The sequence below is a fragment of the Nipponia nippon genome, unplaced genomic scaffold (assembly GCF_047370975.1).
Source record: "Nipponia nippon isolate SJK-2023a ecotype South Korea unplaced genomic scaffold, ASM4737097v1 scaffold_26, whole genome shotgun sequence".
In the NCBI taxonomy this organism is placed as follows: Eukaryota; Metazoa; Chordata; class Aves; order Pelecaniformes; family Threskiornithidae; genus Nipponia; species Nipponia nippon.
The window spans coordinates 3,116,579-3,131,222 of record NW_028262343.1 but is presented as its reverse complement, the minus strand read 5'-3'; the positions used below and the strand labels follow the sequence as shown (position 1 = coordinate 3,131,222).

Here is a 14,644-nt window from a genome sequence, read left to right as displayed (position 1 = left end):
TGTGCCAACTTTTAATCTGAATTACTAAAAGTAAACTCTCTAAATTCTTGCTTCTGAGTTTATATTGCTAATTGGACTACTTGAAGAATCAAAATATTCTAGCTTCATATCAAAGTAGCCAGGCTCACACTGAAGAACTGGTTTCCATTACCGGTGCTCATCTTTCCACCCTTGGCCTTAAGGGGATGCAGCAGTTTTACATCAGTCAGTGCTCAGCAGTGTCCCCACAAGTCCACCTGGGGCTCAGCGTGCTCCAGAGGGAGTTCACTTAACTTGAGGGAAGGTATTTAATGAGCCCTTATTTGATCTAGTTTATTTGCTTTCTTAAAGAAACAGACCAAAGGAAGGCATCAAAGACTTGAGGAAATTAACTTCTTCACAAGGCTTCAGTTTTGGGAAAAAGAATTATGAGCCTGATGCCAAAAGGCAAATATAGTTCTCAAAAATAATGGCTTCAGAGAGGTGAGAACCCCTTTTTAAATTATGATTTATTAGCTAGTAATAACTCATTATTATTTGACCATTTCGCAGGAATTCTCACAATTACATTTTTGTAATTGCTCACAAGTACATTGTTGATATCATAAAATTTGAATTTCTACTTTGAATTCTTTGGAAAATCATCTTTGCTAAAAATATCAGTAGCAAATTGAATATCAAGGAGAATTATCAACAAATTTGAAGTCTAGTGGATTAAGCAAAAGGCTTGAAGCTGTGGTTGCTGCCAAGTGATTTCAACAATACACTCAGTGTTGTACAGAGTTATTTCATTATGAAATTGTTAAATGTCTGTATTTTGTAACTGCAAGAAGCAGTAGCACTAAAAAAATCATCTGGCGAAAGGGCCTCAGACACAAGAGGCTTCACCTTGCTCGTAATTCAAGAAGCAATAGTTTTGTCAATACAAATTATTAAAGAAATTAAATCTCAGAAAAATTAATCAGTCAAATGAAGCTCATAAACAATACTTGTCTAATTACTCATCTTAATTTATACCACTTAAACAGCAGCAGAGCCTCTCAGCCACACCTGAGATTTGTGTTCCACTGAGCTAGACACAGCATGTAACCTTGGTAAAGCAGGCCTTCCCCTGAAAAGTTAATCATTTAAATCAATGCAACATAGATGTGTTTGGGAGGATGGCAGAGAGGCAAAAAATGCAGCTGTCACCTCCATTTTCCACAGGAGAAGCAGCAGCACAGAGCAGCCAGGTGGCTTTCCCAGAGCTGCCCTGGAGCATTGCAGCGCACAGAAGAGAAATACATAATGTGCTGCCCCAATGCCCCAATCACAAGGCCTGAGACTGGAAATGTCTTCAAATCTGAATACCTTCAAGTTTCCTCCCAGGAGCAATTATGCTGCTATCTCTTAGCAAAAAGGGAAATGATTGTGAGTTGCCTGCTATCTATCTGCCAGATGGGCTAAATTAAACAATTTCTTCTGTTTCAGTAACACTATGGACTAGAATTGGTCCAAGAAACTGAAGCTTATAATAATAAAATGCCAAAATAACAATCAAATGCCAAAATATGTACATACCTGTTTTAAAAATGGCTTTTTCACTGGGTAAGCTACAGCCAGTGCAGTTCACAGCCATGACTCACACACTGTAACAGCGATCCAGCTCCAGGTCCTCTAAAATGCAGTGGCTCTCCTTCACCGTCACTTTGTATTCTTCTGCCAAAGCTAGGAGGAACACACACATGCACGGAACATTACACTCGCGTGTTTCACTGGTAGGGCCTATGACTGCGCCTCTTGACTAACATGTAAAAACCAGTAAACTAAAAAAATCCAGAAAGCATTACTAGCCAAGATCTCCATATTTTACTCTGACTCAGTTTTGACAAAGTTTTTGACATGCCCTTGAGTTGCGTGCATTCAAACCCCATTGATGGCAAGGGGAGATTATGGCCCTCAGTCCTACTGAGGACTAGGCTGCAAATTTGGAACATACAATCAGCAGTTATCAACTCTGGTTTCACCTCTCCATAACATAACATAACATAACATAACATAACATAACATAACATAACATAACATAACATAACAACAATTTATCATAATGGAATTTATATCCCTTAGCTATAAATTAGCTATTATAAAAAGCCCTTAGCATCCTTTAGAGTGCACACAAATACGGATTTGTGCAGAGCCCAGTTGCTTTAAGTAACTTTATGATCAGCCTGAGCTTTTTAATGAATGAGCATTTCAATCCTCTTTTCTCAATTTCCATATTTAAGATTTAAAATATTTTAATGTTATTTTGAAAAAAAATCCTTGCTTACATGTGGAAATACTGATTATCTTTTCCTGTCATTTTTTATTAGGACACATTTTTGAAGTACATGCAGGGCCCTAAAAACCGAATCAAGCCTGTCCCTTTGGGAGCTCTATCTGCAGTCCCCATTAGTACCCACGGGGCAGCAGGGACACATCCTCTCTGAAGGTCAGACCACTTCATAAAAGGGTACCTAAACAGGGATGTTGCTGCTTCTCTGCAAGCAACTGCCCTGTACTTTGTAGACCACATTATTTACCTTGCGTTTTGGTGGACGAAGGGGAGAAGAAGGAACGGCATCTACTTCACGCTCTCCTCCACTGTTACCTGTCCTTAGTCCTATGCATGATTTCACAGCTCCTCCTCTCTCTGCATCCTGGGCCCTCCCCCGCCGCTTGGCCTCCCCTCTGCTGACCCAAGACCAGAGCAGAAAGGGCTGCTGCCGTTGCAAAGGCAAGGCCTTACGCACCCTCCACATCTTTGCTGGCTTGTGGCTCCTCCATACAATAGACCTGGAAGCAGTTGATGGTGTCCCCATCATTCACAGTCCAGTAGACAGCAATGGAGGTGCTGGTAGCCGAGTTTGGTTCCTGAGATATGACAGTTGGTGTCTGCGGGACTGAGAGGAAAATCTTCAGTTATTAATCACTGTCCTGGTTTCAGCTGGGATAGAGTTAGTTTTCTTCCTAGTAGCTGGTATAGTGCTGTGTTTTGGATTTAGGATGAGAATAATGTTGAGAACACACTGATGTTTTAGTTGTTGCTAAGTAGGGCTTACACTAGTCAAGGACTTTTCAGCTTCCCATGCTCTGCCAGTGAGGAGGTGCACAAGAAGCTGGGAGGGGGCACAGCCAGGACAGCTGACCCAGACTGGCCAAAGGGCTATACCATACCATATGACGTCATGCTCAGTATATAAGCTGGGGGAAGAAGAAGGAAGGGGGCGACGTTCGGAGTGATGGCGTTTGTCTTCCCAAGTAACCGTTATGCGCGATGGAGCCCTGCTTTCCTGGAGATGGCTGAATACCTGCCTGCCGATGGGAAGTAGTGAATGAATTCCTTGCTTTGCTTTGCTTGCTCACGTGGCTTTTGCTTTACCTATTAAACTGTCTTTAGCTCAACCCACGAGTTTTCTCACTTTGACTCTTCAGATTCTCTCCCCTATCCCACCAGGGAGGGGGGAGTGAGCGAGCGGCTGTGTGGTGCTTAGTTGCTGGCTGGGGTTAAACCACAACATTCACACTCCTGTATTTTCAGCCAAATTACCTACAGGTTCATGAGGCAACCTGGTCACTTATTTTCACAGAACAAACACAGCAATCACTTGAAATATGGACAATACTAGTGCAGTTTTAGAGCAATAGGTCCACCTAAACTAGGAACAGAAAAAATTAACTGCTCGGCATGGGAATCTGATTGCCCCTTTCCCTCACAGTCTGGACAAAATAAGATCCAGACCCAGTACTGGGACCACCTGAACCCAGCACAAAGCGTGTGCCCATGCCCTGCCCAGCTCTCGGGGTCCTTCCCTATGGGGCAGGACCATCGCACAGATGAGTCATGGCATGGCCACTTGTTTCCAACCTCCAGCAGGGTGAGGGGAGCAGTGCACTACCTCTCAGGCCTGTGGCAATCCTGGACACGCAGAGCTGTCATACAACCCCAGTGGCATCAACAACCCCTCTCCTTTCCCCAGGAGACCTGCTCCCTTCAGTCACAGGGAGAGCATTCCAGCTCTGCACTCCACTTTGAGGCACACATGCTGATGAAACCCCAAGGGACAACTGATATCTTCTGGTCACCTCCTCAGAGAGGCCAGAAGACCCTTTGGGCGACTGCCTTCTCCATTACCTGACCTTGCCTTGAGGTGCAGGCACCAGAGGAGAAGACACCCTATGAAGAGGATGCCTGTGAAAGTGGAGACTGAAAGCATTTGTTTGCAGCAAACAGAATGGGACAACTCACTGATGGGAAGAGGGAGCTTGCAGAAGAGAACCTCCTCCAGAGACAGACATAACTGATCCCAGAAAGTTGGGCAGGGGGGAGGACCTGCCACACCAGGGAGGGATTCATGCAGTGTGTCAAACCCACTGAGAGACTAACAGGGATGTGCTTTTAGGAAAAGGAAGGCTCAGACCTCCTTCACTCACAGCCTGGGGAGCAGGAGGCTCCCTGCAGCCTTGGGTCCGCCCCTGCCCAGAGGTGGACTCCTACTGCAGGTGCACGACCAGGTGCTCCTGCCTGGCACAGTCATTCTCCCTGCAGACTCAGAGGATCCTTGGCGGGTAGGTTGAACCCGAGCTCTGCCTTAGCCAAAGCACCCAAACCCCATGGGACAGCCAGGAGCATCCCTCACAAAGTGTGCTTCAAAGACCTCTAAGGTTCCCCAAATTTTATATAAACTTTGTCTGCTGATCCGCACAGATCCATCCCTACCGAGATATTGTTCTCCTCTATGATTATGGCTTAAAAGAGAGAGAAGGGAAAGAAAGAAAGAAGCAAAAAGCCCTAAAAGATGTTCATTGTTAAAGTGATTGCAGGGAACAAAAATACATGGTTCTATTTCTTCACCCAGTAAATTTCCATACTGCATGAATTCTGTTAGAATCTCAGCAGAAAGCTTTTGCTTTTTTTCAGTTATCTTCACAGTAATAATGATGATCCCCTGTGGCATGAACAAGGCAAATGCAGATGCTGGCTGTTTCCTTGTGATTTATACAGAGAGCTACCAGTACAGTAGGATTACATCTGCTTCCCATTGAAAAAAAATTATCCTTCTCATTGCTAAAAACAATCCACATTTTGTCTTTTAACTGTATCTAGAGTTGGCCAATTTAAAAATTGATCATCTTTAGGAAAAGACTTCCTTTCAGTGGACCCAGTGGGGAAACCATCTTTTTTCTCCTGTGAAGTTGCCTAGAAACTGCTATTTGTGATCACAAAAACCCCATAACTGCAAAATTTATTATTATGTCAAATCTGAACAGAAGCTAGCTTAATGAATGCAACTTCTGAAAAAAACCACACATTATAGGTCAAAATTCAGTTTGGTAACATTGAAAAACATTTGATTTCTAATTTATTTTTTGCATAATATGAAACAAACTTCTGAAAGGAAGTAATTTCAGAGCAATAAGTTGAACTATTCTCTTCAGAAACAGAACATTTCTGTGTTATCAAAGTGCTGGTCCCTTTTCTAATGAATTTTAGTCAAAGAAATTAGATATTTGCACAACACGTTTGTTTGACTAAATCATATTTTTCAACAGAAAAGTGGGACATTTTCTGATCAGTTCAGTTTTCATTGAAGTGATGTGGTGTAAGAAAGCTTTTCCTTCATGCTACCTGATCTCCATGGCCCACAGGAGAAAAAATAATAATCCTAAATGTTTTATGGATATTTACTCCTTTTCAGTGTAATGGGAAACAACATTTCCTTAACTTCCTTAACTTTGCGGACTTGAAGAAGGAGAGCAGTTGTATTCCTCTGTGACTTTAATGGAAGATTGTTACCATCAGCAGAGGTCCTCATCTTCTAATGGGCAGGACTCACGGCAGGCTTCGGAAATAATAATTTTCAAATTTTGAAATTATTCCCACCCTTCTTCTGGCAGAGCCTGGATTCCAGTATGCTCAATGACATGCTGCAAGGGTTTTTTTATGCTTACGCATTTGTTAATGGGGTGGCTTATGTGAAAGGAGGAAGAATTTGAGGGAAAAGGGCTTTTCATTAGTGGATATGGAAAATTTGGAAATGGAGGGTGTTTTGAAGGAAAGATGTTTCTGAAGTGGTGAAAATAAAGTTCTGCGAAATTGTTCAGTAAAAGACTATTCTTTCTGAAGGAAAAATATGTGGATTGGAGAAACATGGCAAATTCGCATCTATTTCATCAAATGGCTTCAGTCAAATTCTGAGAGTGTCTGACATTTGCCTCCTGTATTTGATAAATTATGTACTCAAGGCGTTCAATTCCAAATAAAGTTTCATGTAGACATTTACCTCTATTTTCCTTCAGGAAAGGTGTAATCTTGAAAAAAAAAATGTTTTGTCTACTGCTCACCAAAGTAAAAATCACAATAGCAATTGAAATACTTGGTAGTGGAAGTGAAGGATGAAACCCAGGTATTTCAGAAAGAGAAAGAGAAGAAAATACAAAGGATGAGAAGCTTTGAAGGTCACTTGCTAGTAGATAGTCATTCATTTCCAGTTTGTCAAAGCAAACTGGTCTGGAGCCATTTGGTGTTTAGCAAACACAGTAGCTAATGCAAAGCAAACTAAAAAGTAAATCTCAGCAGTCTGGGGAAAAACATGTTGGAGTGACTTGTGGAAAAAGGAAACATAGCATGATAAAACGGGTCTGTGATCCTGGATGACCTTGCCAGTAGGTAACAGCCCAGGAGTAAAGAATGGTTGCACTCATGGAACTGCAAGAGGGAGTTTAGGAACTAAACCAAGATACATAGCACATTTACACCACTAAGTTAACACTGGCTGAAAGTAGGTTAAAAAAAAAAAGATCTTTTTGCCTGACTTCCTAAAGAAATTAGGTTGAGATAACACTGTATGCACAAGTGCCTGTCCAACCTCACCTGAGAAGCTTTGAATGCCTCAGGCAAATTCATACAAATCTGACAAGAAAGTTAAGGTCTCAGAGATATTCAATTCCTCTAAGTCTAATAAAAGTAAGTGACTGGGTGGAGGAGAGAGACAATCTCCCCATAGTGACATTGCTGAGTGCACTCAACTCTTATTAGACACCGGAGAGTCTGTGCAAGATGGCACTTCTCCAGTGTCCCATTAGGCACCTGAAAATCCAGCCAGGAAACAAAGCACCTTACAGAAATCCATGATCTAGTTCCAGTGCTCAGGGACCAAACATGTGAGAAAAAGGCATCATTTGAAAAGCCAGAGGGTAACTATGACAGCGGTGGTGCGTGAGACGGTGAATGGGAGATCATAAAGCATGACAGTGAGATGTGAGCTCCCAAAACAAACCTTCTCTTGAGAAAGAAACACTGGAGTGAGACCCCATTATGAGGAAAAGGAATAAATTCTTCATTGACAGCTGTCCAGATCCAGATAATTTCTATAGGTGTACATACAGGCAGAGCAGAAAGCCCACACAGGCAGGCTTTTTACAGGATATGAAATATGAGAGATTAATAAACCCCTTTATCATGTACAATTTTCACTGCTGCCCTCCGGAGTAGCGGCTGTTTCCAGCTACAGTTAAGCACTTTCCCTTCACATCCCCATACACAGGGGTTTCAGGTGCCTCCTTTCACTTGGCACAAGCCCAGAGACCTCAGCCATCAGCCAGCCCCTCCGCTCTCCTCCCCACACCAGCGCTGCTGGGGCTTCTCCCCTCAGAGGAAGCGAGTTCAGGAGACCCTTTGATTGCCTCTTCTGTCCCTGCCTGCAAGGGAACAGCAATTTCTTTACCCTTGGGAGAGTTACAGATAGAGACCTTCTGCTAGTCTGAGGTACAGATATCTTAAATGATGCAAGAATCCCCCACTTTAACACTTTTCCCTCTGTTGCTCATCTTAGTGTCCTACTATAAGCCAAACACTTGTGCACAATTAGACTTCATTTTACATCCAACTTTGATTGCTAATTATATGACTTGCAAATTTATACTTCTCAAATAGATTCTGTTGTTAAGCTTCCTAAAATTTCCAAAGCGTTGTCAAAACGTTAGCTTTTGTAAAGATTATATTCAGAGATTCTTACCAGCCATATGTTTTAAGGAGTGCTGGTTGCTTTTTCCTGGACTGTCCACGTAATGCTCAAACAGTGAAAAAGCACTGGGCACTTTTTCTAAAGAGAGAGTAGTATCCATTGCAGACAGTAACCTATTTGGAAAAAAACACATAGCCGTATAAATCCCTTGTGGTATCACGTAGCTTCCAAAGGCCAGAAGCAAAGACCATGTGACATACACTTCTCTAAATATTTCCCATGAACTTGAGGACAACATGCAAGGAGAAGCTGTTTCCCTGCTTTTGGACATTTAGAGCATGTTGTGATTTCAGATCAGGAGCACAGTGAGAACAAATACAATCTGTATACACTTGATCCATGAGAACATGAGGATTTGAAGTTCACAGCAAGACTTCCAAGAACACAGTGGTTTGGACTTACTAACATAGTGCCTTTAAAGGTTACAAATGTTAGCGCTAAACTACAGCAGCTGACTCCAGAGATGTAATGTAAACAGCTGCTTGTGGCAAGCAAAAGAAACAAGAAGAAAGATGGATTCCACTTAATTAGCCCATATTTGCTGAGTTCATTATAGGAAAAAAACAAAACATATTTTTAACTTTGAGGCAGAAGCAGCTTCAAGGAAATTAAAGATTTTTTCAAAGCAACTGAATTTTACCTTTCACCCCTTCTTTTTTTTTTCAGTCACCAAAGTAGTTAACTATGAATAATCTTAACGAAGCACAACAAATATAAAATATACTTTCTTTAGAAAAACATACATTACTATATAGACTTGATCTTAACCTTTTTTGGCAAGTCAGGTATTATCAAAGTAAAATAATAACCAAAACCATGCATGAAACAGAATAAACATTAAGTTTAGTGTGTAAGTTAACAAATAAAGACTAAGTATACGGAAAGCCTTGGAAAATTGTTTTGTCACATTATACCTGCTCTATTCTTATGCAATAAACTACACGCAGATATGTGGCCAGGCTGTCACATTTTGACTTGCAACAGGGGAATCCAAATTGTAGTCCTAATTCTGCAAATTAATGTGGACCATGAAGGGGTGTTTGGCATATTCTCTTCAGACCGCTCTCCTGGGGTTGTAATTTGACCACGAACTGAAACTCTCGTGTCATTTTTATACCCCAGTCCATCAACACATAACAGCACACGTATTGCTGTGATGGCTGAGGCAGCACTGACGAGGATATGTTTGATATGCACCGCACAACACCCAGGCCCTTTGGGCAAAGTCGGTGGTGGTACGGACAAAACAGGATTTCCCTTAGTTTGGGGGCTCGCATAGGAGGAGCCTGCAAGCCAGCCTGGCTGAATATTGGTAGTTCACCTTGGAAAATTTATTGGGGAAATATGGGCTTATAACTGAACACTTCTCTCATAAAGGATTGGTCTCACCAAAATTACCCCCTTGAAGAAATCACACATGGCAGACAACTGTTTGTGATTGTATGTATTTACTGGTATGTGCAGGTGGGCCAGGATGCAGCTGTGATGAGGCATGAGCCCTCTGACACATCCTGAATCAGGTGGTGCTGATGAGGAGACATGGGAAGACATCACTCCATAGTCTCCCAGTAAGCTTTTGAAAAGATCAATGGTGGAAAATGTGGATAAGACAGCTACTTAATCTCATTTGTTTCTGGAGTTGTGCTCAGAAATATAGTCCAACAACCCCAACCATGTGAGTGACACTTTGCATTATAACCTTTCAGAGACCATATAATACACAACCAGACTAGTGAAAAAAGAATGTACCAGTGATGTCCAAGAGATGTAAGCATGGTCAAAGTGTTTTCTAGTATATGTGTGTATAATAATAACTACAAGGAACATCTGTTTAAAAAATGTCAGTGTAGAAGATTTAAAATTGAGTTGACATTTTAAAATGCTACTTGTTTAATTGATATATTACAGAACACATGCAAAACACTTCAAAACCAGTCAGTTACAGCAACAAGTATAAAACTTATTCTGTTATTTTCATTATTTGCAAAGTTTATAAAAGTAGCTACAAATATTAGTAGTGTGTTTTCAAAGCTTGCAAATAGTAAATGAAGCATCCAGCATGCTAGGCCTAGTACTCACTACAGTGCACTTAATCCATACTTCATATACCTTTTATTCAATTCTTTAGATGACTAAAGGAGGGAAAAAAAAATGTATTAACAGTTTTCAAAACCCTGAAAATGTTGAAGAGCTACTCATCTAACAGCCCTGCTACTCTTCACAGTCATAAAATACACACAGCTTTATTGACTTGATATTGGCTGGGATGCTGCTCATTCACACCAGCAGAGAATTTGGTTCCTTAAGAATATTCCACTTCAAAGCTCTGGCTCAGCAGGGTGTTAGAGTCTATATCTGGTTTAAAACTCCTGAGGGGTCAGTATTCAATATCCAGGTATAAAGAACAGAGCACAGCCAAATACTTTCCTAAACCAAGGCTTTTACAGAAGGAAATCACTTGCGCATTAAGAACATTTAAATCCAAATTCTGGCTGAAATCTCCTTCATAACTTCTGATTACCAGAAGCTGGGTGAGATTTGTACCCGTGGAGTGAGAGCTTCTCCCATGATCTATGAATCTTTAGGTTACATTTCCTAGCTCATAGACAGAAAAGTTCCTGTCCTCTATCACTAACAGTAAGGGGCAGGGAATCTTTTATGATCACATCTAGTTAAAACCTTGAGGGCTGTGGGAAATAATTTTCCCACCCTACAAAAGAATTTCAGATTATGAAGTTTTCTTTTTGTCAAAGGACTGATCCAGTACCTTGTAAAGTTCAGGAAAATAATATATATTTCTCACCCATCCCAAAATAGCCAATCTTCCATGGTATTCACTTGGTTACAGCATACTAAGTCATTAGGTAGCTTGGAACAGGTGAGAAAGCCAAATATTGCTCCACCATTTCTATAACTGATGGTATATGGGCTGGGGGCTTGTATTTTGGAAGCTGTTTTATTTTGCCTGAATGATCAGTCTTCAAACACTAATTTGAACTTTTCATTTCTTGAATCCCAGGATAGTTTCTGCAACTTCCAAACTACATGCTAATTCCATAATGGGAGAAGATTATTGTCCCAGAAATCCTGTCCCCTTCAGGACTGCCGATACACTTCTATGGAGGAGAAAGTGCCACAGTTGACTTATGGCCAATTATTGCAGCACAAGAACAATCTTGGAGAACCCAGGCCATTAATGATTCACCTGCAAGACACTCTGAAATCAGTTTACAACCGACTGATGACTGTATCAACCAGGTAACTCGAGTCATGCAGATTTACAAGGGATATTTTTTAAATCCAGAAAGGACCATTACAGACATGCATTTCACATGCACATTCCTAAACCTAGCCCATTTAGACATGTTTCAGCAGTAAACATTTATCACAGCCTCAGTAATTTGAGTGCGTAACTACTCTCAGTGTCTGCTCATTAAAAAAAAAAAACAAAACACCAAAAAACCCCAAACCAAAACCCCAAAAACCCCAACCCAACAACAACTCTGCTTCCAGTTTGGATAATTTTCAATTACACTTTATTGTTTCACCTTTTTTTTTTCCTACAGTAAAGTACTTTTTACTATAACATTTCTTACTCCTCAATGGATAATTAATTCTAGATAAATTATCGAGCTGTCTCTTAGACTTCTCTTCATGAAACAAAACAAATAGAACCATTTTAATGGCATAAGGCGTGTTTTCATCCTATGCATCATCTTTGCAATTCTCTGACCATTCACATGACAAAAGCAAATGATCTAGCAGTTTCAGAGTGGAATAGCTGAGCTGAGCTTGCAGGATTTAGCTAGCTTAAAAAAAAAAGGAAGGTAAATAACTTATTCTCAGCCTAGGTACTGTATAAATGCTTTCCTAACTAGTATCATAAAAGCTACAGTATGAAAGCCATTTTTGCTTACATTTAGGAAAACAAATCCATCGAGTTCTTCCATTTCTTTTGCTGTTGTTTCCAAAGTTTCCTTTGCTGAATCAACAGTTTGCTGGAAGTTAACCATCTGCTCATACAGGTACTCCATTTTCATCATCTTCTTCACTTCCTCAAAGTTCCCTGATTTCTCATCATATTGTGCTACCACTTTCTTAAGCATCTCTTCATTCTGCTTTTCCAATAACTCTGCATTTTTCTTACAGTTTTCCTGGAAAATAAAAACAGATAGATGTAAATTGATCTGCAGAATAAAATTACAGCATTTAATGAATACACAGAAATTCTCAATTACCCATACATGAGCCAGACTCCTTCTGGCATCCTGACAATAAGAGAACTTTATTTCTGTAAGCAAGCTCATCTGGGAGAAATAATGCTGAAGAAATATGTTAAAAACAATGGCAGATTTTTTTTTAATGTGAGTGTTTAATTTTAAACTTCTGTATTTAAGCATAGAGACAGGAAGTCTGATTACAAAATAGCTAAAATTCCATACTTACAACTGAAGTTAATACAGTCCTCAAGTCTTAAGAACTTATGAACATTGGGCAACTCATTTAGATGCTTAACACAGGATTCTAAATAAAGACACAAACAGTGTGAGCTTTTTTTATAAGCATAAAAAAATTAAGGGAACTTTTTCCTCCAATGCTTGACAGTCACATATTCCACTTTGCAATAATGTGCAAAAAAAAGCAATCTTTTTTTTTTTTCTCCCCCTAAAGGTAACTCCTTCCAGTGGGAGAAGTCAGTTTGAGGACTGGAGAAACAGCCCATTTTAGTGGAAACAATGACACTACAAAACAAGGCAAGCATATCTTAGAAGTAATTTTGTAGAGGGAAAGAAAATTAGTGTGATAAAACACTGGACTTACCTCAACAGAGTTAAATAGCAATTCAATATCACTCACAAACTCTTCAATCTTCATTGACTTTTCTTCCAGTGCTATTAGCAATTCACCTAACTGAGCCTGAAATTTCAAATGTTTCAGTAAGTATGTTATTTTATGAAGTTTTCACACACAACTTATTTTAGGTTAATATTTTTGTTTTACCATGAGCCACCATTGGAACAATCGCTAAATTAAGTTCAAGTATCTCCCTGGCTACAAAGACAAGCACAGAAATAGCAACAGGAACAGTCACAAAACTGTTTACAAACAAACAAACAAACAAAAAAGTGAGCTGAGCTCAGCTCAACGAGGTGCTGAGTGTCTATACAAGTTGTTGAACTCTACGAATTCCAATGTAGCTTTGCTAGAAACCAAGGGTACTCAGAGCCTCACGAGAGTCCTCAAGAGATCACAGGAACAAGCCCATAAAAAGGAAGATAATGCAGGTAATTATGAGACTGATAGATTATGCAGCATTGTGATTTTTTTTTATTTAGAATTTTAAAGATATTTCCTATAAACCAGAATCCATCAAAATCACTGGTTGAGTTAGATGTGGAAACAAAAGCAGTGCAAGGGACAACAGGCATCAGAGACAACTCAGAACTTTTTTTTAGTCCTTCTTGACCTTTTGTGAAAGCAAGCTGGCCATCTGCTCAGGTGCAATTTATAATTTATAAAAATAGTTTTAATTAGCTAGCATAAATCTAAAAGAAAGGTTAACTTCCTTTGGTAACAGCTTCCTATTATCGCAAACTTCTACAGCTAGATCTGTTGAAAACTAGCATATGACTTTCCATTACTTATAAATGTCACATTGGACTGTAAAACTGAAAGCTCACTTTATAAATATTTACAGCAAATCACCAAGATTCAGAGGAAAACTTCTGTTTGTCAAGATAACCTATAAAATCTGACAGATTCTATCCATAGCTCATTTAATTTACTGTGAAACTATGTTCCTACAGTTAAAATTCAGGTGACAAGCATTTTGCTATATTAATGTTTTCTCAATAATTATACAGAGGTAACAAAAAACATACAAATGCTGTCTCAAAGTAACCTGAGCCCTGAATGCTAGAAATCATGTGAAGCCAAGCCTGTGCTGTGGACAGATTTAATATTGGATTCATGTCTGTGCTCCACAGCCAGGGAGTGATATTATGGGATGTTTATTTGCAGCTTAACTTGACTTGCTGCAATGCAGGTACATTCAAGGAATGGCTGGGGTCTGTGACTTTATTACTGACTTACTGGTGGCTAATTATGACTTCTAAGTCAAGCATGAATGGACATATATAAAAAGTAACTCTGCTGTCATACATCTGCGCACCATGGAGGTAGTTTGTAAATACTGATATTTGAAACTGACACATTAACTTCTACTACTTTTATTTTTTCTTTCTTGCATATGAGCTAACATAAAAATAACATAAAAACCAGTGATACAAGCCCTTCAGGAATTTTAATGAAATTACACAAAATCTGTATTATCATCAACCGAACATGTGCCAGGAAAGAGACCTCACCTTTCAGATACTGGGGTGAGATTAAATAGCTGGTCACCAAGAAAGAAACATCTGTATTCTTATACATGAACAAATCTGATATGGGAACAGTGAGGCATCACATGCAAGCCATTTTCACAAGCAGAACTGCAATTTAATGAAGAATAGCTTCCATAAAAAAAAGAGCATTTTCACTAGTATTGCTAGCAAAGGAGTATGCTACTGAAATGGAGGGAATTTTTATTTATCTTTTCAAGTGGTACAGCTTAGAAA

General features: G+C 39.8%; 1 protein-coding gene across 1 annotated transcript in view; it reads right to left on the bottom strand.

The window, feature by feature from the left end:
* The window catches only part of LOC104016004 (uncharacterized), a 52,940-nt gene that overhangs the window by 19,033 nt on the left and 19,263 nt on the right, over positions 1 to 14,644 (bottom strand). The window contains 6 exon segments of the mRNA XM_087762495.1: positions 1,540 to 1,686; positions 2,751 to 2,900; positions 8,016 to 8,137; positions 10,134 to 10,156; positions 11,942 to 12,178; positions 12,846 to 12,941. Coding sequence (XP_087618621.1) covers positions 1,540 to 1,686; positions 2,751 to 2,900; positions 8,016 to 8,137; positions 10,134 to 10,156; positions 11,942 to 12,178; positions 12,846 to 12,941 — 775 coding nt within the window.